Consider the following 19,870-nt stretch of genomic DNA (forward strand, 5'->3'; position numbering starts at 1 on the left):
TTTTTTTTAAGTTTTGGTATTAAAAATGTCGGCAGGTTGTGAGCCATGGAATATAAATTTACTGCTAAAAAATAAAATTTAACATGTTTCCAAAGTTGTCATTGAAAATGATATTTTTGTTGAAGTTTGTCCACGTAATCAACATAATATTAAATACCATCTTCAAATAAGCTATTTACATTCATTTTTACTTGCATTTATATAATATAATATAATATAATATGATGAGAGAGAGAGAGAGAGAGCATTAAATAGATGAAAAAGTAGGGAGTTGTCTTTTTTATGCTTTTTTATTTTCTAAATTAATAATAATTAAAAAAAATTAATTAATGAAAGAAAGAAAGTGAGGGGGTGAAGATGAGTCCAATACGCAGCTTTTCTCATTTATATTTTCGGTGTCCCCACCACCTTTATCTTCTCTCTCTCTCCCACGAAACCCTAATCCACTAATTCTATTATTCTATTATTTTTTTACTATTAAATACATTTAAAAATTTACCCATTTTCAAATTCAAAATGAGTCACTACCTTCACCTACTTATAATTATTTACTTTATTTACAAAAGTGCAATTTTGTTTGTTTTTCCCATTTTCTAACCAATGATTATAAATTAATATAAACCATTTCATATTAGTTATTTCAGAATATCTATCATAGATCTTATGAGTTGTCAAAATGGGTATTTTATTAATTTTAATTTATTTAATCAAGGTTGAATTCTCTCTTCAACTGCTCCACCTCCCATATACATTTGTTTTAAGACAATAATGATATTATTATTATTATAGGAAAAGGCTTTTTGATTATAAAAAAAAAAAAAAAAAAAAAAAACTTTTCAATCCTTTGAAGGGACCTTAGTTCTTGCTTTTGACTTTGTCAATTATTTAAACTTTATTTTTCATTTTTTTTATGGCCTTTACTATATTGAATAGAATTCAATGTTCTAGTCCTCATTCAACAAAGATAAGGTTTCCTAACAAAAATATTTTATTTTCTTGTTTTTATTGTTACAAATCTTATTTAAAATTTCAAGATACTTCACAAAATAATATTTAGCTATTTTCTAAAAGTTGAAATTTTGTAAGCCAAAAATAGTTTGAATTTAAATAATATATAAATTGAAAAATAGTATTATTATTATATAGTAAACACGCAATTGGATATGATAGTCGATTTTGGTGATTTCGACTTGTGCTTCCTATTAATGCTCACCACATTTTTTAAAATTAAAAAAAATTGAAATGAATGATTGATCATGACATTAATTAACAAGCATTTTTATCCTTANAACTGATCTTAAAAGGGTAAAAAAAATATAATGATTCATTTAATGGATTGAAGTTAAGAAAAAGCTTATAACTGAAATTGTTCCTTGGAAAAGAAAATCAATGCATGATAATAATATCATATACCAAAAGGTTTTTGGCCAAAAAGTTGTGCCAAAAGTCAAAAAGAAATAAAATAATATGCACGTGCATAGTGAAATCATCCCCCTTTTCCTTGCAATTGGAAAGAACGGAAAAGGCCATTTTCTTACTTTTTTAAGCTTTTCTCTAAAAAGCCTGAAAATGGTTTTCATGCTATAAAAACTCATCCACACATTACCTACTCCACTTACCAATATATATATACACACACATTACCTAATCCTACACTAAATCTTCAACAAAACTTTGATTATGGCCTTTTGTCTAGTCATTAAATACACACACACACACATATATATATATATACTATTGTCATATTAGTTGTCTGGTAAGCACACAATTAAAGCCAAAAGGTGAGATATAAGAGAAACGTTAAAGTGGGGGCGTTGGATCAGCAGCGGAAAGAGATAAGAGAAGAGAGGGAGTTGTTTGAACATGATTGGTGTGGTTTTGGACAATCCGTTTGTTTGAACTTTAAAAGCTGAAAAAAGCTAACCTTTAATGGCGGAAATGGACAGCCTCCCCATTCTTAAGACAAAATTTGAACGGTTGAGCAACGCAAGCATCCTTCCTTCCCCCTTCGCTTTTGTGGGTTCTATAAAACACTTAGCTTCTTTTCAAATATATCTGCTACCATGCTCCTCTCCTCATTTATTAGGCCGGTTCTTAATTGTTTGCTATGCGCATGTTCACCTACTTTATATATTTATATTGAATTGGTCATATCTAGNAAAAAAAAAAAAAAAAAAAAAAAAAAAAAAAAAAAAAAAAAAAAACCTTCTTGGTTTGGGAAGAATCAACTTCTCACAAATTCCCCACGAGGTATTCTTGTCTCCATCCATGCTTCTTCTCCATTAGAGTTTTTGAAGGGACAGGGACGTTGATGACTTTTCTGTTCGTAAATGAAAAGCTTAGTTTATATAATTTAATTTATCCCAGTCAGAACTGCAAGAAATCTAACCAAGCTCGGCAAAGAAATCGGTGGTTTGATTCTTTCTACACTTCAAGAAGAGTTTTATGAACCATAGAAGATGCTACCAGAGAACAAATTCAAAAGAAACAGAAAGTTTTCTCTAATTTACTTGCTCAAGATTGATATTTCACCATTTCCACTGCTTTTAAGCATCCATTTCATGACAAATAACTCTAAAAGGGATTTCTATGTCCAACTCCATCCAAAGTGGGATGCTTTTAATTCAACAATCCTGATTTTTCATAGCCTAATCTATTTATTTGTTTGAACTCTATGCTGCCTGCAGGGAAGGAAGCCCCAACAAGAAACAGTATATTACAATTTAGGCATCATTAGAAAAGTCTTGCATAAACACAAAATTTAGGAATTCTGTAATTTACCTGTGCAGGAGTTAGCTGAGGAACATTAACTAACCTCTCCATCATTTGCAGTTGATCATAGGGAGCAATCTACACGGTCAATAAGGTTTATATTAGAAATTCTTTATAAAACGCAGAATAGATTTCTTTCAACTAGGACGGTAATTTTTAGCAGCCTACAAATTTGAAATGACTTGATTCATTATTAATTTGAACCAAACTCTCTTTCTGCTTGATAGACAGAAGAAAGTTTCTTACCAAAAACATAGACACAAGAAAAGTAAACAAAACATACAATAGAAGCTTTAATGCGTTTTCGTGTCCCTACCTGCTTTTTAACTGTTCTTCTACTTAATATTTTTGTTATTGCATGATCCCCAACGGCCATGCCCAATGGGAGGGGAAGTTTCAAAGAAACACATTTAGAATTTTCCAATAGCACAGGTCATACATAGACAGTAATCAGTCTAGCTACCGGTCCCCAGATTTTAAAATAGTTGGTTCGGAAGCCAGTCAGTACCCTTCGCATTTATTTGTGGCATCAGTGTTAGGTATACGTTACATTGCGAGAGATCTTTTTCTGTGTGTTCTTCCCACTTGAAGATAGAGATAAGGTTAGTTATTGCGCTGACTTCTTTCTTTCATATTTGCATATCAGTTAACAAGCTTCCAACGCAGAAAAGCCCCATTTTGTTTAGCTCGGCCTTTGGGAGAATGGCTTATCCTCCCCTCTGATTTTTTTTTTTTTTTTTTTTTTTTTTTTCCTTTTTAATGATTCCATATATTACCCAAGAAAGAAAGAGGAAAAAGAAAACGACCCCCTCCCTAACCATCAATACTATGGACTTGATCTTGCCAATTATCAATCCAAATGCAATTCTGCTCACCTGGTTAAATCCGTTGGGCCAGGTAATTGTCACAGCATAGTTTCCCATGGGCTTGATTTCCTCGGGTTGAATGTCTTCTGGAATATCACCGTATTGCAGTTTTTGCTCACCTGTCCATTCGTCCTGTTTTGGGGGAAAAAAATCAAAACCGTCAAATCTTAGGCCGAGAAATAATCAGTCATAATGTCAATCACTTAATAGAAATATCCTAATAATGACATTAATCAACCAAGAAAGAAGCCCGATCAATGTTCTCTTCCCACACGAAAAGATATCGTTTTCTTTGATAAATTGAATTAAATGATCAAGTAGAAATTTTTGGCTGCCATTAATAATCATGCCATTTATTTATTGCTACTATCAACCAAGTCTCAATGACTACAATCCTCTTCACACCAACATGTGATGACCCATGCAGTCATGGCTGTGGAGGCGCTAGGTTAATAGCCTGATTACAGTTCAAAATTTTCTACCCCCTAAACTATTGTGTACTAGCTAGCTGATGTGAAATGACGAGCATGAAATTGACTAGCCAGCCCCGACTTTGTTGAATTTCAAACGGCGTCTGAGATTTCAAGAAATGAGTAGAGCAACGTCAGAATAAATTTTTTAATATAAACAACGAATAAATATGTATGAAGAAAACTTGTTTACATGCTGATAAAAATTTGGCCTGCCATACAAAAGTCTCTAGCCCCACTAGCTTCTGCCACCAATAAGAGCAACCTATCTTTACACGCATGATATTTTACCAAAAAGTTTTACTAAGATGTTTCAAGTGCCAGTTATAGCACTACATTACTAAAGCATCTAATTATCTAGGTACGATTGCCAAGTGTAGGAATGTAATGGTTGCATTTAGGAAATAATCAAAGGAATAAACTAAAACCAATTACAAAACACTGTATGAACATACCACACTCTGGGCAGAGCGGTCATTTCGTCTCGCGGTTGCAGGATGCAGAAGGAATTCTTCATCAGAATCAGGTACCTTCACCCTGATTGCTTGGATCGTTCTGTCGTAGGTAACAGCTGTTGATACTGGCATTTAGAAAAATTTATTGAAAATCAGCATTCATTTTGTGGCATGAGCAATATATAAAGAAAACCTAATTACGATACCAGCACTTTTAGAAGGTGAAAACAGAATACCTTGTTGCCGGATCTTGGCACACTGTTGCACGACACAAACCCCAAGATCCCGAAATGTCTGGGAGACTTCACCTTGAGGATCAGCCACCGCTTCAGGTATCCCACTATTTCCTGATGCTGATAGCTATCCAGAATAAAGAACAAACTTTGAGGTGATTGCATAAAAATCTAAATTAAGTCAATGTACACTTGGAAAGGTCGCCAAGAGATTTATCATCAAACGTACAGTTGGTCTAATGGGAAGATCAAACAAGGAATTCCAAACTGCTGGACAACCTGCAATTGACACACTACTTCTTAGCTATAATTGAATAAAAACTTTCTATCTTCAAAAGAATTATCAGGATATGCTACGTGCCTGGGAACCTGAACCTCTACCAAATGGATAATAACGTGTTCCATCAGAATCAAAGTGGCACATGTTCTCGACCACGGCAACACAGGGTACCTAGAGTAAGAGTCGTATATTAAGGTCAAGAGTCTGTCTGATCATTAGAACCTTTTGTCTGTTCTTTCATGGATTCCAAAATAAGCAAAATTTACACAATGACATTCAATTAAATTTTCATCAGAAATTTCAAACCTTCAGTTTTGAAAACATGCGAACTCCTTTTGCAACATCAATGAATGCTAATTTTTGGGGTGTAGTCACAATAACAGCAGCAGTTAATGGGACCACCTGAATATGTTTTCAATCAGATCACCAATAATAAATAATGGAATCAACTATGTTTCGAGATGTAAAAAGGTAAGCAGTAATTTGCTGATTGGAAAGCCTCTCTACAATAACGTAAGTATTCTCCAATGAAAACAAGAATGGAAAATAAAGCAGCAATAAGATACAAAGGAAGATTGTATTACAAAGAAGAAGAGTAAAGACTGAAGAATCTAATTCATCAAAGAACAGGAAAACACATTTTCAACGAACTCTAACATGCTTATTGGAAACAGGCTTGAAATATTATATCGAGTAGAAGGGTTAAAAAATACCAACAAACCTGACAAAGGGTAAGTTGAATATCACCAGTTCCAGGGGGCATGTCGATAACTACGTAATCCAACTCACCCCTACATTATTTACAGCTGATTAGATTTTAAAATGGCTACGTGTTCTTACACTGATAATAGGTAGCCACTCGTTCTTCTAAGATAAGGTGTATAAAAAAAGTTCAAACTCTCGTGTTCAGATCATAATCATGAAAACTACCTGGAGTACAATATATGTAAGCTCCTAAGGCCTCATAAGCAAAGAAAATCTAGTAGATGTCTCTCTCGTCCTTTGGTAATGTAGACGAGGAATAAACCGACAATAACATGCTAAATAGGTCGATATTTAAATGTTCTTATTAGATCGGTATTTAAAAAGAAAAAATAGGTGGTTCAATCAAACCCTCGCATTTCTTCTGGTTATGCAAAGGAGCTCCAACAGAGTAAACTGGTATATGAAATGTAACCCGCGGGATTAGTTTAAAACATAATACGTTGGGTTCTTCAAAACCATCTAACGATTAAACTAAACCAAAAGGAGTGCGGGCCTTACTACTTTATACGTTTGTACATTAGAAAATCATGGGTCTTTAATTTGAACTTTAAATATACACTTGTTCGAGCATGAGAGGAAACATGCAGAACATTTCGTCTTGTTTCTTTCTTCATCAGTCTTAGTAGCACTTATTTGAGGAAAATAGTAGAAATGTGATGAAAATATATCAAATAATTAAATTTACTATAGTACAAGGGGTAAGTGCTAGTTTGAGACATGCAGTACAAATATGCTTTCTTACTAATATTATTCCAGACTTTTAATTTGTTTACCAGGAGCACAAACCATTCAGTGGTAGTCAGTAGCTGGCTAATAACACCAGAAACCATTGGACCTCGCATTATGGCACGACCTTGTCCTGCAAATCCGAAAGATACCAACTTGACTCCCAAGTATTCAGTTGGAAGAATGGTTCTCGTCTCTGGATTCTGTAGAAATAGATATTTATAATTTACCGTCACTGACTGAGAAAGTTTTGATTGAAATGTTGAAAGATTACCATTTCTAGCAGTCTGTTTTCAGGGGAAACCATAGTGGGCAAACTTGGTCCATAAACATCAGTATCAAAAATACCAACTCTAGCACCCATACCAGCCAAAGTATACGCCAGATTTACTGCTACAGTAGATTTACCTACACCTCCCTGCATAAATGGTTAGTTATTCTTTAACAGGAAAGAAGAAGAGAAAATAATGAATTTCCTGATGCAGAAAAGGACACCAAATCAGTAGCAACATCTTTCCCCTCGGATGAAAAGACAATAGATCACAGTGTTCCATAATGTCTATAGATATAACATGAAATTTTAAGAAACTATGCAACAAACATTTTCCAGCAAAGAAGCCAATCTTGGAAATTAATGATCTACACTTCGAAAGATAGTCGATCGAGTTGAGTTGAAAAGAGATGAAAATGGGTAGCCTACCTTACAACTAGAAACTGCCACAATGTTTCAAATTCTCTGCAACCCATGTGGAAGTTCCCCAGCATAGATAGGCTTTGCTGGTTGTGCTGACATTGTCACGTTCAAATTTTTAACCCAAGGTAGTGCTGCAACTACCTCATTAGCCCTCTGTTCAAACTGACATGCAATGTGTATTATTACCTTTAATTATGACATTCAAGCAACGCATGATAGAAATGGGCAAAATTAAATATCAAACAAATGAAATTGCTGCAGCACATCTACAGGCAAAAATCATGGAAAGAACCATGGTGGAAGAAAAAAAACTCAGTTACATTTGTAAGAAACTTGTGGTTAAAAACAAAAAGTCTACCCTTCCAAACATATGTCAGTTCTTGTTCAAACAACGCGATTGGGTCATTTACCATGTCCTTGACCGGACAAGCTGGTGTAGTGAGCTCTAACCGGAAAGAAACCTGTAATCCAACAAGCCATCAAATTTAATTAAAAACAAGGAGACATCACATAAAAAACTGTCAATTCCATGTTCTCATTAAACCTCTCCTAAAGTCTCATCGATGTGAAGATCTTTCACGAAACCACATGAGACAATATCTGTTCCAAAGTCTGGGTCGATAATTTGTGATAAGGCTTTTAATACATCAGCATCAGCCGTATCAGTGAACATAACAGAAGCACCAGCTACAATTTACAGAAAACAGAAGATGTAATCCTGTAATAATATGATTGATGAAACAAATATTCCAGCGAATTGTTAATGTGGTATAAAATGATAACAAAAACAAATTCGTTTTAAAGAAATGCCTTGAAGCTAAAACAACCTACCCTCGTACTAACTTGATTGTTTGATGACTGATCCGACAACTACTTCGTTTTGCTAACATACAAATATGAAATCCTTCTACGATATAACCACGAATATTGGTTGGTGCACAGCTGATATGCTGGACTTCATATATAGTGTGAAAGCACTTTTAGCCAAATCTCAGATGTAAGGCGAGCTACCACGACATTAATTTGTTCCTCAACAAATTTAGATTATAAGCTTTTTTTGACCCATCTTTAATCAAGTTAAAAATGTTATGTGATGGCCTGGTTTTCTCCTCTCAGCATAAATTCGCCATTAAATATTGACAACTGAATGAATCAATCCATATAATTATTTGTATACAGTCTTTTATCAGTTCTATCCCCAATCTTCCATGATATATTTTTTCTTTCGAAATAGGTAAACCTTTATTTTCCTTAATTCAACAGCCATATTTAGAAATTAATTCTGAAGCAATAAGGAACGACTTTTTAAATGAAAATCTATATTTAGAACCTTTCAGTTACAAGTTGCAATAAGTTACTATAAACAACTTAAAATATGCTAAACCAAAAATCGTGAAGATAAATTAATGACGCTAACTTTTTTTTTTTTATTACTATTCGCACGCACGCCTAATATACAACTCTAGTAAGATTCTGCTTCTTACCTGTAATGCAATTTCACCGAGCAAAACAAAATTTCCAACTAATCAAATTCAATTGTCTCGGGATTCCAATACCACAACGAATATCCAAATTCAGTAGGAGTTTACAATCTGGAAAAGATACGAAAAACTCAACAAAACCTCTCTACATTAACCAATGGATATATTACACTTTCACAAGTGGATTTAACACAACATGTTAAGAATGAGATAGAAAATATAATTGGGAAGGTGTATATTATCATTGATATTGATATCCTTTAAATAGGATACAAGCCGGTACAAATGAGGAAAATATAAAATAATTAAATACTAGAATAAAATAAAATATACTATAAATCTAACCATAAATGGAAGAATATTAAGATATAATATCTAGGATATATTCCATAAATAATATATCTCAACACAACAGCAAAACAAAACAATCAACTCGAACTTACCTTCAGTAGAAGCAGCATTTCTAGTGACTGAACTCGGAATGAACCTTCCACGTACCTCGGAAATCGGCATTTCCATTCTTCGGTTATGAGCCAAAGACTTCAAAGCCGAGAGGAGAAGAACATTATCTGAGGAATAGAGTAAAAGATTCAGAGACTAGAAGATTATTCAACAAAACGAACTGAATTTGGCAAAAACAGCGCATAGAAACTTACCTGATTTGGATTGAGCGTTGATGATCTTGAATGAGAGGCACGGCGAGGATGGAGAATGAAGAAGCATTTTGAGAGCAAATGGAAGTGAAAAGTGGTCTCAGTGTGGCTGCACAAATTGTGAATGAACTCTCAACTTCCTGCTCTCGCGGTTGCCATGTAATCGTGTTCCTAATCCACCCGATTTCCCTATAACGACGCCGTTTCACCGTTTTGCAAATTCTGAGCTGTTTATTTATTTGTTCTTTTGGGAATTTGGGATGGTTTTTCTGTTTCATCTTTCTAGAAGTTCTGTTTCAGTTATTCCACGTGTAGGCTTCACATTATTTGGTAATTTCAATATTATCTTTATTCTTAATTACGGATTATGTGGATAGTATAGTTATCGAAAATTAAATGTATGTCGTAAATAGTATAGTAAAATTAAAGGTATGTCGTAAAATAGTATAATTTCGTATCTAAAGAAAATAAAATATAATAAAAAGAAAAAGTTAAAGCTGTGAAAAATTACATTTATCTGTTTCACGATGTGCTTCAGTATGAGTTTTAGTTATATTTTTAATTTGTTTGTTTTTTAAACAGCTCTAATTTCACATGCTAATCATTTTTAGGTTAAGGGTGGTTGAATTATGTTGATGTTAGTAATAAAATGAGGGCTAAATAACCTAAAAAATAAGACTTAAATTGAGAATAAGTTGGAACCTCGCTATCCACTCCTTAGGGGCCAGCGCATTCGTTTTCCTCTCCAACCAATATGAGAATCCACCCCCTTGGGGGCCAGCGTCATTGCTGGTACACGTTCTCGCTAGCACACAACGTTCATTGCCCTCTCCAACCAATGTGGGATATCACAATCCACCCCCTTGAGATACCATTTATAATAGCTCAAACTCACCGATAGCAGATATTGTTTGCTTTAGTCCATTATGTATCGCTGTCAGTCTCACGAGATTTTAAAACACGTCTACATGTACTTAATATAAGTTCCTTCCAAACAATTTACGTCGGTACCTAAAATTGTGTACAATTGGTTGTTAGACACTTTCAAAATGGTTGGTATGTCTTTGTCTACTTACCCCATACTGAAACGTTCAATCCAGACAATTTCCTTTCAGTGACAGCCCTTGTCCTTTCCGTCTCTATTTGTTTGCAAATTTATTCAACTTTCCTTCAATGTCCTCCCTAGGAAACTAACCAAGAGAAAGTTTCATAAATGTCCCCGAAATAACACTATTATTATTGTTACTGTTTTCCTGCTATTCAAGAGGTTCTAGAAGTCCACCAAACCATTTCATACCAAACACCTTTAGAAGAATAAGCTATGATAATGAAACGAGTAAACAAGATGACATTAAATCATGAAAATTCAAGGTTAATTTCAGTTACCTTCTTTGTATTGGAAGAAGGCAATGCCAATATGATAGCTAATACAAATTATCCTCACCGATACCAAGTACAACTTGAGAAATAGTTGATGCCCCCTACCAGGTACCGGCCACCACCAATTGTTACATTCTATGAAAAATTGAGTAATCTGTCTCTGCAATCAGCATCCAATTCCTTTAACATAACCCGGATCACATTGTCCGAGATATAAATGAATCACTTGATGACAGTGATCAAGAAAAAAATGCCTGTACAAATAACGGCAGACTAATTAGAGGAGAGAGTAGCAGAGAAATGGTAAGGTAAGATAAGTACGAGTTAACGGTGATTTCTGCATCATGAGTATGCTAATCTAATGCCAAAGCTTACTACAGAACCCATTTCGTGGCTTCTTGCTGGATATGATATCAGAAAAGGAGTCAACTAACTGTCCAGCCAAGCTACTGGGTTCATCAATGAGTGTTTGGATAAAGGTGCTGACTACCCTACGTTCTTGCTCTGTTGATCTCAAGCTAAACCATGTTAGAAGTTTCAATCTAAATTCCTGTTTAATGTGACCTTCACATTCTAGCCATCGAATTATCTTAACACAATACTCGAAGTTCTCGTCCAAGAAACATGAACCATTTGATAATGGGAGCGGCGATCCATTTATTAAAGTGCTGTCACAGTCATTCGGATCTTCGCTTGTGCTAGCTGCCCTTTTCCTGTACAACCCTGTAAGGGAATCAACAGCCGGCACCTCGCCATTTGGTCCACAAGTCCAGATCTGAGAATCATCACTGCCGTGTGATCTTGCCAAGCCATTTTTCTCTATGTCATGGGAGGCAGCATCTTCATCTGCCTCAACAGCCTGCTGCAGAGTGCAGCCGTTACCTTCATCCCTAAAACACTCAAAAGGAGGAGTTAGTTCTTCATTCAGATCAGGTACTGAAACTACATTTAAATCAAGTCCACGAGAAACAGGAGGAAGCTGCTCTTCTTCCGGAGTTTCTGGCTTGACACCGATCTGCACTCTACAACAATTTTTTACATCAGCACAGCAAAGGCTCTCAAGACAACCTTCTCCTTGAGCCCTAGCAAGTTCCAGAATCTTTCCAAGATCTCGTACTTGAAATCCTGAGGACGAACAGATAATGGATGTATCATCTGGACCCTTCTTGCGGATACAGCTTTCTTCAGTAACAGGACTTTCTTTCCTGTGATTTGAAGGGGCGGGAGAATGAGAGTTGTGAATTATTTCCACGCTCTGGGTAAAACACTTGGCCTCAGAGTGACCAACGTCACCATTCTCTGAATATGAAACAATTCTGAACATGTATTCGGTGCAAGGTTGTAGATTGGATATCAAAATCCTTCTCTGATCTCTAGGAAATACACAAATAGGTTCTTCTGTGTATGTTTCTTCTCTACTTTTACTATACCAAAGCTTGTAGCCCTTAGTCTCATTAGACGATGAATTCGAGATTTCAACTAAAGTTATCACAATGGAAGAAGATTTTATCTCCTCAAATAGAAGCTTGCAAGCAGCCGGAAATGAATCATCTGTCAAAAATGAAATTATGGGAAAAGATATAAACAACAGAAAAGCTAATGAGATTTATAGACAATAGTTGGAGCAAGAAACATGGTCATGGATTAAACCTCTGCAGTTCAGATTTGTATTAGACACTCCAGCGAGCCATTGATCTGCTTTTTCAACTGCGAATGAGCAAAGCTTCTGCACATCCCCGCCAACAGATAGCCTGCAGACAATACCTCGAGCCATCTTGGCGGAAATCCCATTTACTGGACCCACTTCTGTTTCTAGCTTGGCCTTTGCATCTTGAATAATTTCGTGCAGTTCCTTAAACCTTGAAGTCCTTTCAAGGAGCCTATAACCTAAATAAATCCTGTAACAGAGAACATCAACACGGCGTGCATCTCTTGCTATGGCTAGTTGCTTCTTCCAACATCTGCCAGTAAAGAATTTTACAATCCAATCAGGCCATAGCTAGAATAAGATTGCTGGAATAAATATAAGCCATGCAACAACACCTCTCCGCGGCTTGAGAGCCCACAATTATGCAAAATATGAGAATTAAAGGAAATATTGAACAAGAAAATTACTTACTCTAGTATCCCAGACACTTTGCCACAAGAAGCACAGCAATAACTACCATCTAGCTGCATTAATTGACCAAGATCAACAACCCCCACCTTCTCACGCTGCAAGGCACACTCAATATGGCAAGATAATCCACAGGAATCTCTCTGTCCAGATTCAGTAGAGCACACCAGCCAGAGACTAGGGTCCTTGTTGTCATCAAATAAGTGACAGATACAGCAAGAGCATCTCTTGCAAAATGTATCATCTACTGACAAAACAGCCCTACAAGCAGAATTTTTGCATACCCATGTACTTGAGATTCCAGACTGTAGAGATTTCTCAGGAGCTGTTGGAACTCGAGCCGGGTTATCTATCTTCCTGTACGACTTCCTACTAGCAGACCGATTATTTAAACTGGATGAAGCTTTCATCATCCCCAGTTTCTTAACCATTCTAACCTTTGAAAGTTCTGAAATTTAACTACTAGAATGGTTAAGTTCAGCTTCTCCTCGTTAAGACATGATCAGAATGTTGAACAAATTCATCATTCGTCATCATTTTGGAAACCTAAAGAACAGTTCTAGACCTGTTCAACCATCACCGAACAGCTCATTTTCTCTGCATCTCTACGTACCAGGGCTTTGAACGCCAAAACTGGATAGAAAATATAAACAAGTTACACATGGCAATAAAATAACATGAATTCATATACATGATCATGTCAATGTAAGCTTAATTTCTTTCGGTCATGGTTGGAAAGAGAATATTGACTCATATAATAGCACTAACAAAAGACAAACAACGCAGAAAAACAAAATAATTCATAATCTTCTTACCAAATTCGCAAGGCAAGTGATTCCTTAGTGCCATTCAGTGAAAAGGAATTGGAGAATAAATGGCAACCAATTAATATAGTACTAATCTCATAATATACGTCAGAATATGCTATAATTTTGAGCGCAAGAGAGTAGAGATATAACAAATTGCCTATTTTTTCGTCCATATATGTATACTCCATTCGAGCGTGAAACCAAGTCACAAGATCTTCATCATAACAATAAAATGCAAGCTAATCTTCATAAAGTCCAAGGGAAAAATAAGAAAATAAAAGCAGATGAACTTTCAATCTATGCGTATGCAGGAGGAAACTCTCAAACGACTCCATCTTTTTCTCAACACTTTCCCTCCCAAATGTAGCTTATGATTTTCCCGAAATTGATTGACAAATATGTAAATCATTGATTCAGCAATACAGAAGAAACGATTTCAGTCAAGTTCCCAGAGGAAAAAATAAACAGAAGAGAAAAAATAATCTCTTTTCCACCATTCCCTCGAAAATCACTGTTGAATTACCATGACAATTGGCATTACCTTCATCAAACATTCTCCGCCACCACTTTATACGACATGACAACAATAACCCAAAAACAAAAATACGGGAAGCCAACAGCAGTGAAGTAAAAGTTGAAAATAACGCTTCAGAAATTTTCACAAACACATTGTGCGAATCTTGAAGAAACCAAGGCCAGCAGCAAATATACTGATTACAGCGAATTAAACAGAAAAACATATATAGTAGCGCTGCGGAATACTAACACAATACGGATAGAAAAACAGAAAGAAAAAGAAAAAAAGAACAACACCAAGAAGGAAGCTCGAAAATCAATGGATCTGCCACAGAAACAGCCCCAAAGAACCAAGGAAATCGTTTGAAAGAAACGATATAAATAAAAGAGAAATATTCGGGACGTACCGGCGAAGAATGGGGACGAATCTAGGGCTTCGATGCGCCGAAACCGAATAATTTGTTCTGCGCAAGCATGAAGCTAGAGAGAGAAGGAAGAAGAAGAAGAAGAGAGAGAGAGAGAGAGAGAGAGAGAGAGAGAGAGAGAGAGACAGAGAAAGAGTCTTCGAAGGTGTTAGTTGGCTTCGAAAGGGAGAGGGGAGAAAAGGCTTGTACGAGATGTTCACGTTATGGAACCTGGAGACCGAGCGTGGAAAACACGAACAAGAGAAGCGCGTGAAAAATGCTCCTTCTAATAGGAACGAAGTTTTTGTGACGAGCGAGCATATAAAGTACTTAGCCACTGCGTTGATTTACAATTGGGTAGTGAAACCCACTCGCACTTTTTCGGCGCGTGAGTTTCCACTTTCCATCAGTAAAACGTTATTTTCAATTCCAAATTGTTTTATTATTATTATTATATTTTCGCTTTTATCATGTTTGTTTTGGAACCCAAAGCGAAAGACAAAAAAACCAGTCTCATCACCACCAGCATCTCCCTCGCCACTGCTGCTGCTTAGCCAGATCAAATAACGACCGTCCGATCAGACGACTTTTGAATCTCGTGACACCTCATCACTCTTAATCACTAATTCACGAAATTGAATTAGAAAATTCCCCAATCACGTCGCCTTAATTTTAAAGAAAGACTCGGTTTTTGCAATACAGAATCTTCAATGAATTATTGGACTAAATTAAGTTTACACACAAAATTAAAAACTTTAAAATTTATTAGCCATTTTCTAAAGATCAAAATTTTAATATGATTTAGTACAGATAAGATAATCCACGAGAAAGCTTTTTATAACGTAAAAATTGAACAATTTTGGTGCATTCCCTGTAATCATCATCCATCAATTCCGGACCTTATTGGGCAATTTAAATGCGAACTTACAAAAATCGGTGGGCGGAAATTGAAGAATGAAAAACTCCCCCATTTTAAACGCCGGGTTGAGAAATGAGAGGCGTGTTTTTCCGGCGTTTTCTAATTGTGATGGACCAAATTAAATGAACCCATTTAATTTCTTTTTGTCTTTAACCTAACTTTGGTGACCATCATTCAATTCAAACCTATGCCCTCTATATTTCTTATCAAAAATAAGTCCATAGTGTCAACAAACAAATTTTATGTAATTATTTTAACTCATTTTTGGATCGAGAATCTCTTCAGATTATGAATTGATGAAATAATTGTTGGGTCAAGAAGAAAAGAAAGTGTAGAGTAGTGGTAGGGAGGTAAGAAGGGTGGGTGGGTTTTAGTTGAAATGAAGGAAAAAGGTAAAGGGGATGATTGATTGATAGATAGATAGATAAAAGTGGTGAAAATAGACAACAAGGCAATCTGAAATAGTGAGATGTGTTTGGGTGTGATATTTGAAGAGAGTGACATGTAATTATGGATTAGAGGGAGGGATAGATTGGGTAATGAGTAAAGAGAGGCGCATGCTAGAAGGGCAAGCAATAGGATTAGGGGGCACAGACAACGAGGCCAGGGCAGTGCCACTCCACTTCAATTGGTGTTGGCTGTGGGGGGCGTGTAAAATGAATTGCCTACGACAACTTTGTTGGGTCTGGTCTTGGTGGGTTATTGGGAAATGAAGATATGCTTTTAGGGGAATCTGGTAAGTCAGGCTCTCCACTTCTGCTACAACAACAACAATATGTATTGTGTCCACCTGTCGGCATGTCCATAGTTTTCAAATTGCGTAGTGCATTGGAGGTGAGGGGTACTAGACGTACGTTACGTCTTTTCTGTCAAGTTTTAGTTTGATCATGTCGGTTCACTCACTAGATTTCCCACCAATATGTCTAAAGGTTGTTGGACGCATTTCAAATTTTTCACACTATGCAAGTATGGCTATGAGGATGAATGGATGGAGGGGAAGATTTGGGAATGTTATGATTTGTTTAAATATTTCTTCTTTCGTTTCATGAGAAATTGAAAATATATTTTACGTCATTCTCTTAAAATTTACAAGTACAAGATCACAAAAGAAGAGATTATTGACCTATAGTTATGGTTGGATTATGCACGATTTATGCACATTAGAATTGACATGATTCTACTTTTGCAGTATTATCCTTCCACCATACATTAACAAACCCTTAAATTCTTATGAAAAATAGACGAATTTTTCACTTCCAAAAGTGTGAGATTCTACAAGATTCTACTTTCTTTATAAATGTGTGAAAACTTTGTTTTCAAGGACGCGTTTTAGAATCGTAAGACTAACGACAATACATAACAAACTAAATCAAACAATATCTATTAGCAATGGTCTTGAGTTATTATAAATGGTATTAGACCCTGCTATTGAGGATGCTGGAGCTCCAAGGGAGTGGATTGTGAGATATTATATCGGTTGGAGAGGGGAATAAAACATTATTTGAAGGTGTGGAAAACTCTCCTAACATAAACGTTTTAAAAACCGTCAGTTTGACGGAGATACGTAACGGGTCAAAGCGGACAATATGTACTAGTAATAGGCTTTGACTATTACCAAAAGTGAGAAGTTTGACTTGAATAGCAGAGCAAAGTTGCAAAGTTTGAGGGAGTAGAAATACAAATCAGCTCATGATCAAGCACTAAACAAACCAATATGATTCAAATAGAGTGTTAATCCAGAGCTAAGAGTTAAGCAGAAGTAATATATACAAATAGCAGGCGGATGCACAGGCAGCATAGATTGATGATAATATGATATGCATTATCCAGTAAGTCCATATCATATCTATGCTTGAAGTGAATGAAAGGCCTGCACAAGAACGAAACAGCAGTTAAATATTATATATTCTGCAGTTTTAAGAAGTCAAGAAATTTAAAAATTGAACACCAAAAGAAACAAAGTTGAGGAATCTACTTTAATGCATAGAATAAAAAACCAGACAAAATGAGAGAATTCAGTTGTTTCTTTATGAACAGTAATGAAGATAGCTTGAGATCACAGCATTAAAGGAACACAACACAAACTCGAGCTAAAAGATTCTTGGTAAAAGATAAGATATAGTGGAGATTACAACAATGTTATATGCCTGAAAAGTCAGTGAATTAACATTAAAAGAAGCAGAAATACAGTGAATTGAAGAAACCCGAAGCTGTTACGAAGCCGACAGACGCTCTTCACACACAGGGCTGTCGTTGAAACTCTTGGATGGATACTTAGCGGTGATCATCCCCACCTCGAACACCGAATCCTCGCCGGTGGACTTAATTCCAGTAATCGAGCGTGGGCAGAGGACGGTGGAATTGTTGGGCCTTTTGAATCAGTGGATTGGGTCGAAACAGAAACAAGGGCTGAGAAGAGAAAGAGGACGAAGATGGATTTCATGGCGAAATTTCTGAATCAAATTTTAGTTGTTTCAGGTTACACCAATCTCTAATTTCCTTTCCTTTCTAATTTGTCTTTCGAGTTATCCAAGGTCGTGGTGGCTAAGGAACAACTGTTCTCTCTTGAATTCTGACCGCCACGACTTTCACCACTTAAACGACGTCGTTGCGAAGAGATATTATTTTGTAANCATGATGGCTATGTTCTACAAAAGGTATTTTGAAGTGGATAAAATGATTTGCATAATCTTGGTTGAATATTGTTTTTTTATTTATTTTTCATCTGCATTTACATTTTCTATGCTAACTCTTATCTTTATATTTGTCTTCCTTATTTATTTTATTTTAATCGCAATATATATTATGTTCATCAAATTTAATTTCATTAAATTCCTATAAATCACACCACTTCCGGTGAATAAACATATAGAATACGGAAATCAAAAGAAAAAAACACAAAATTAGTGAGAATAAAAAATATTCTCTGCCAAATTCCGATCCCTCTGTCTTCCAACGATGTACACATTTAATTAATAATGGTGTTGTTCATATGGAATAATGATCAAGCTAGCGAGGATTGCCAGAGCTGTGCGTTTTTTACTTTAGACACACTCTCCACCACTTCAAATGGCAGAACGTCCCCAATAATGATCACCATCTTAGTCTCCAAGTCTATTGTGTACGAGCTCACTCCTGTTCATTCAACAACAATAAATTTATGCTCGAAGTGAACAATATTATACTATTATGAAGAGTCGGGTTTTACCTTCCATCTTTGAAATGTGTTTCTCCACCTTTCTTGCACAGCCTCTACAGTGCATGGATACCCTTAGAGTCACCATCTGCAAACCCAAAACACAAATCCTGTTTCAAAATGTACGATAATAACAGTAATAAAGGTAAAAATTAGTTACCTTGGGTTTGAGTTGAAAGGCCAAGGTCTGGTTTCCATTGACAACGTCCTTCAACGTGGGCAGCTGGTCTTTGTGAGAGGGTATGAGGGGCAGTTTATCAAACTCATCTTCCTGCTCTTCCATGGAGTTTATGCAAAAACAAGAGCCTGAGCTACAAGAGGAGGGACCAAGACTAAGACTAAAACAGTCCAACGCCTTTGAAATTTTCTTGTGCAGCTTCCCCATGATCACAACAAGAATCTTGGTAAATTTCAGGGACACCCTTCAAGTCTCTCCATGGCTATGTCAGTGAAGAATTTGGGAGAGCGGCAGGTGGAATGGGCAAGTGTATTTAAAGTAGGAAAAAAGGTGGAACCTTTACGGTATTGGTATTTAGAGCAAAATCCGGGAATTTAAAGGCACCCAAATATGTAATGCCTCTCACCTGGGCTGCCCCCAAATTTATAATACATAATTCAATAAAATGATTGTTGGAGTTGAATATAGCAGAGCAGGAAGGAAGCAAAAAGCAGAGGGTTTTGGCACCGCCCACCTGCGGGTGACGGGACTGTCGAGCTGACAGACCTGTTCTTGTCCTTCATCAAATATTTATATAAATATACTGGCAGTGATGAAGACGATAGGAGCTTCAATTATTGGATTGACGCCCCCATCACTTCAATTTTTTCCTTCATCGCCTTTTAAATTATTGAACCAAAGTTGTTGGTTTTATTTTTAATATTATAAATATATATATATATTGCCTAAATTATGGTTCTGGGCCATGTGAGGAATGGGTACGGGGGGGCATTTTTGGAAGTTTCACCTCTGCGGAAAGGGGTAGAGAGGGATTTATGGATCATGTTATGCACGTGCGTGTCACGTGAGTATCGAAACAATATTATTGAAAAGCTTTGTTGGAAAATGTCTTTAAATTAAAATAATTGGAACATCAGCATGTAACATGTTCCCTGTTTGGATAAAGTGGACTCTGGT

General features: G+C 36.0%; 2 protein-coding genes, 1 long non-coding RNA gene and 1 pseudogene across 3 annotated transcripts; all 4 read right to left on the bottom strand.

The window, feature by feature from the left end:
* Window positions 1-1,656: 1,656 nt before the first annotated feature.
* Window positions 1,657-9,521, bottom strand: LOC111793109 (annotated as a pseudogene).
* A 1,202-nt stretch (window positions 9,522-10,723) lies between these two features.
* Window positions 10,724-14,979, bottom strand: LOC111793108 (VIN3-like protein 1). Its single transcript, XM_023674842.1, has 4 exons — window positions 14,624-14,979; window positions 12,895-13,524; window positions 12,426-12,736; window positions 10,724-12,326 (listed from the first exon to the last, which is right to left on the bottom strand). Exons 2-4 carry the CDS (start codon window positions 13,320-13,322, stop codon window positions 11,134-11,136), a joined length of 1,932 nt encoding a protein of 643 aa, XP_023530610.1. The 5' UTR covers window positions 13,323-13,524; window positions 14,624-14,979; the 3' UTR covers window positions 10,724-11,133.
* A 2,253-nt stretch (window positions 14,980-17,232) lies between these two features.
* LOC111793798 lies at window positions 17,233-18,162 on the bottom strand. The gene is made up of 2 exons (XR_002814976.1): window positions 17,708-18,162; window positions 17,233-17,409 (listed from the first exon to the last, which is right to left on the bottom strand). It is a non-coding gene; the product is annotated as an uncharacterized LOC111793798 (long non-coding RNA).
* A 180-nt stretch (window positions 18,163-18,342) lies between these two features.
* On the bottom strand, window positions 18,343-19,493 carry LOC111793726 (heavy metal-associated isoprenylated plant protein 45-like). Its single transcript, XM_023675746.1, has 3 exons — window positions 18,896-19,493; window positions 18,748-18,823; window positions 18,343-18,674 (listed from the first exon to the last, which is right to left on the bottom strand). The coding sequence occupies exons 1-3, from the start codon at window positions 19,118-19,120 to the stop codon at window positions 18,544-18,546; spliced, it is 432 nt and encodes a 143-aa protein (XP_023531514.1). The 5' UTR covers window positions 19,121-19,493; the 3' UTR covers window positions 18,343-18,543.
* Window positions 19,494-19,870: the final 377 nt, after the last annotated feature.

The sequence above is a fragment of the Cucurbita pepo genome, chromosome LG04 (assembly GCF_002806865.2).
Source record: "Cucurbita pepo subsp. pepo cultivar mu-cu-16 chromosome LG04, ASM280686v2, whole genome shotgun sequence".
NCBI lineage: Eukaryota > Viridiplantae > Streptophyta > Magnoliopsida > Cucurbitales > Cucurbitaceae > Cucurbita > Cucurbita pepo.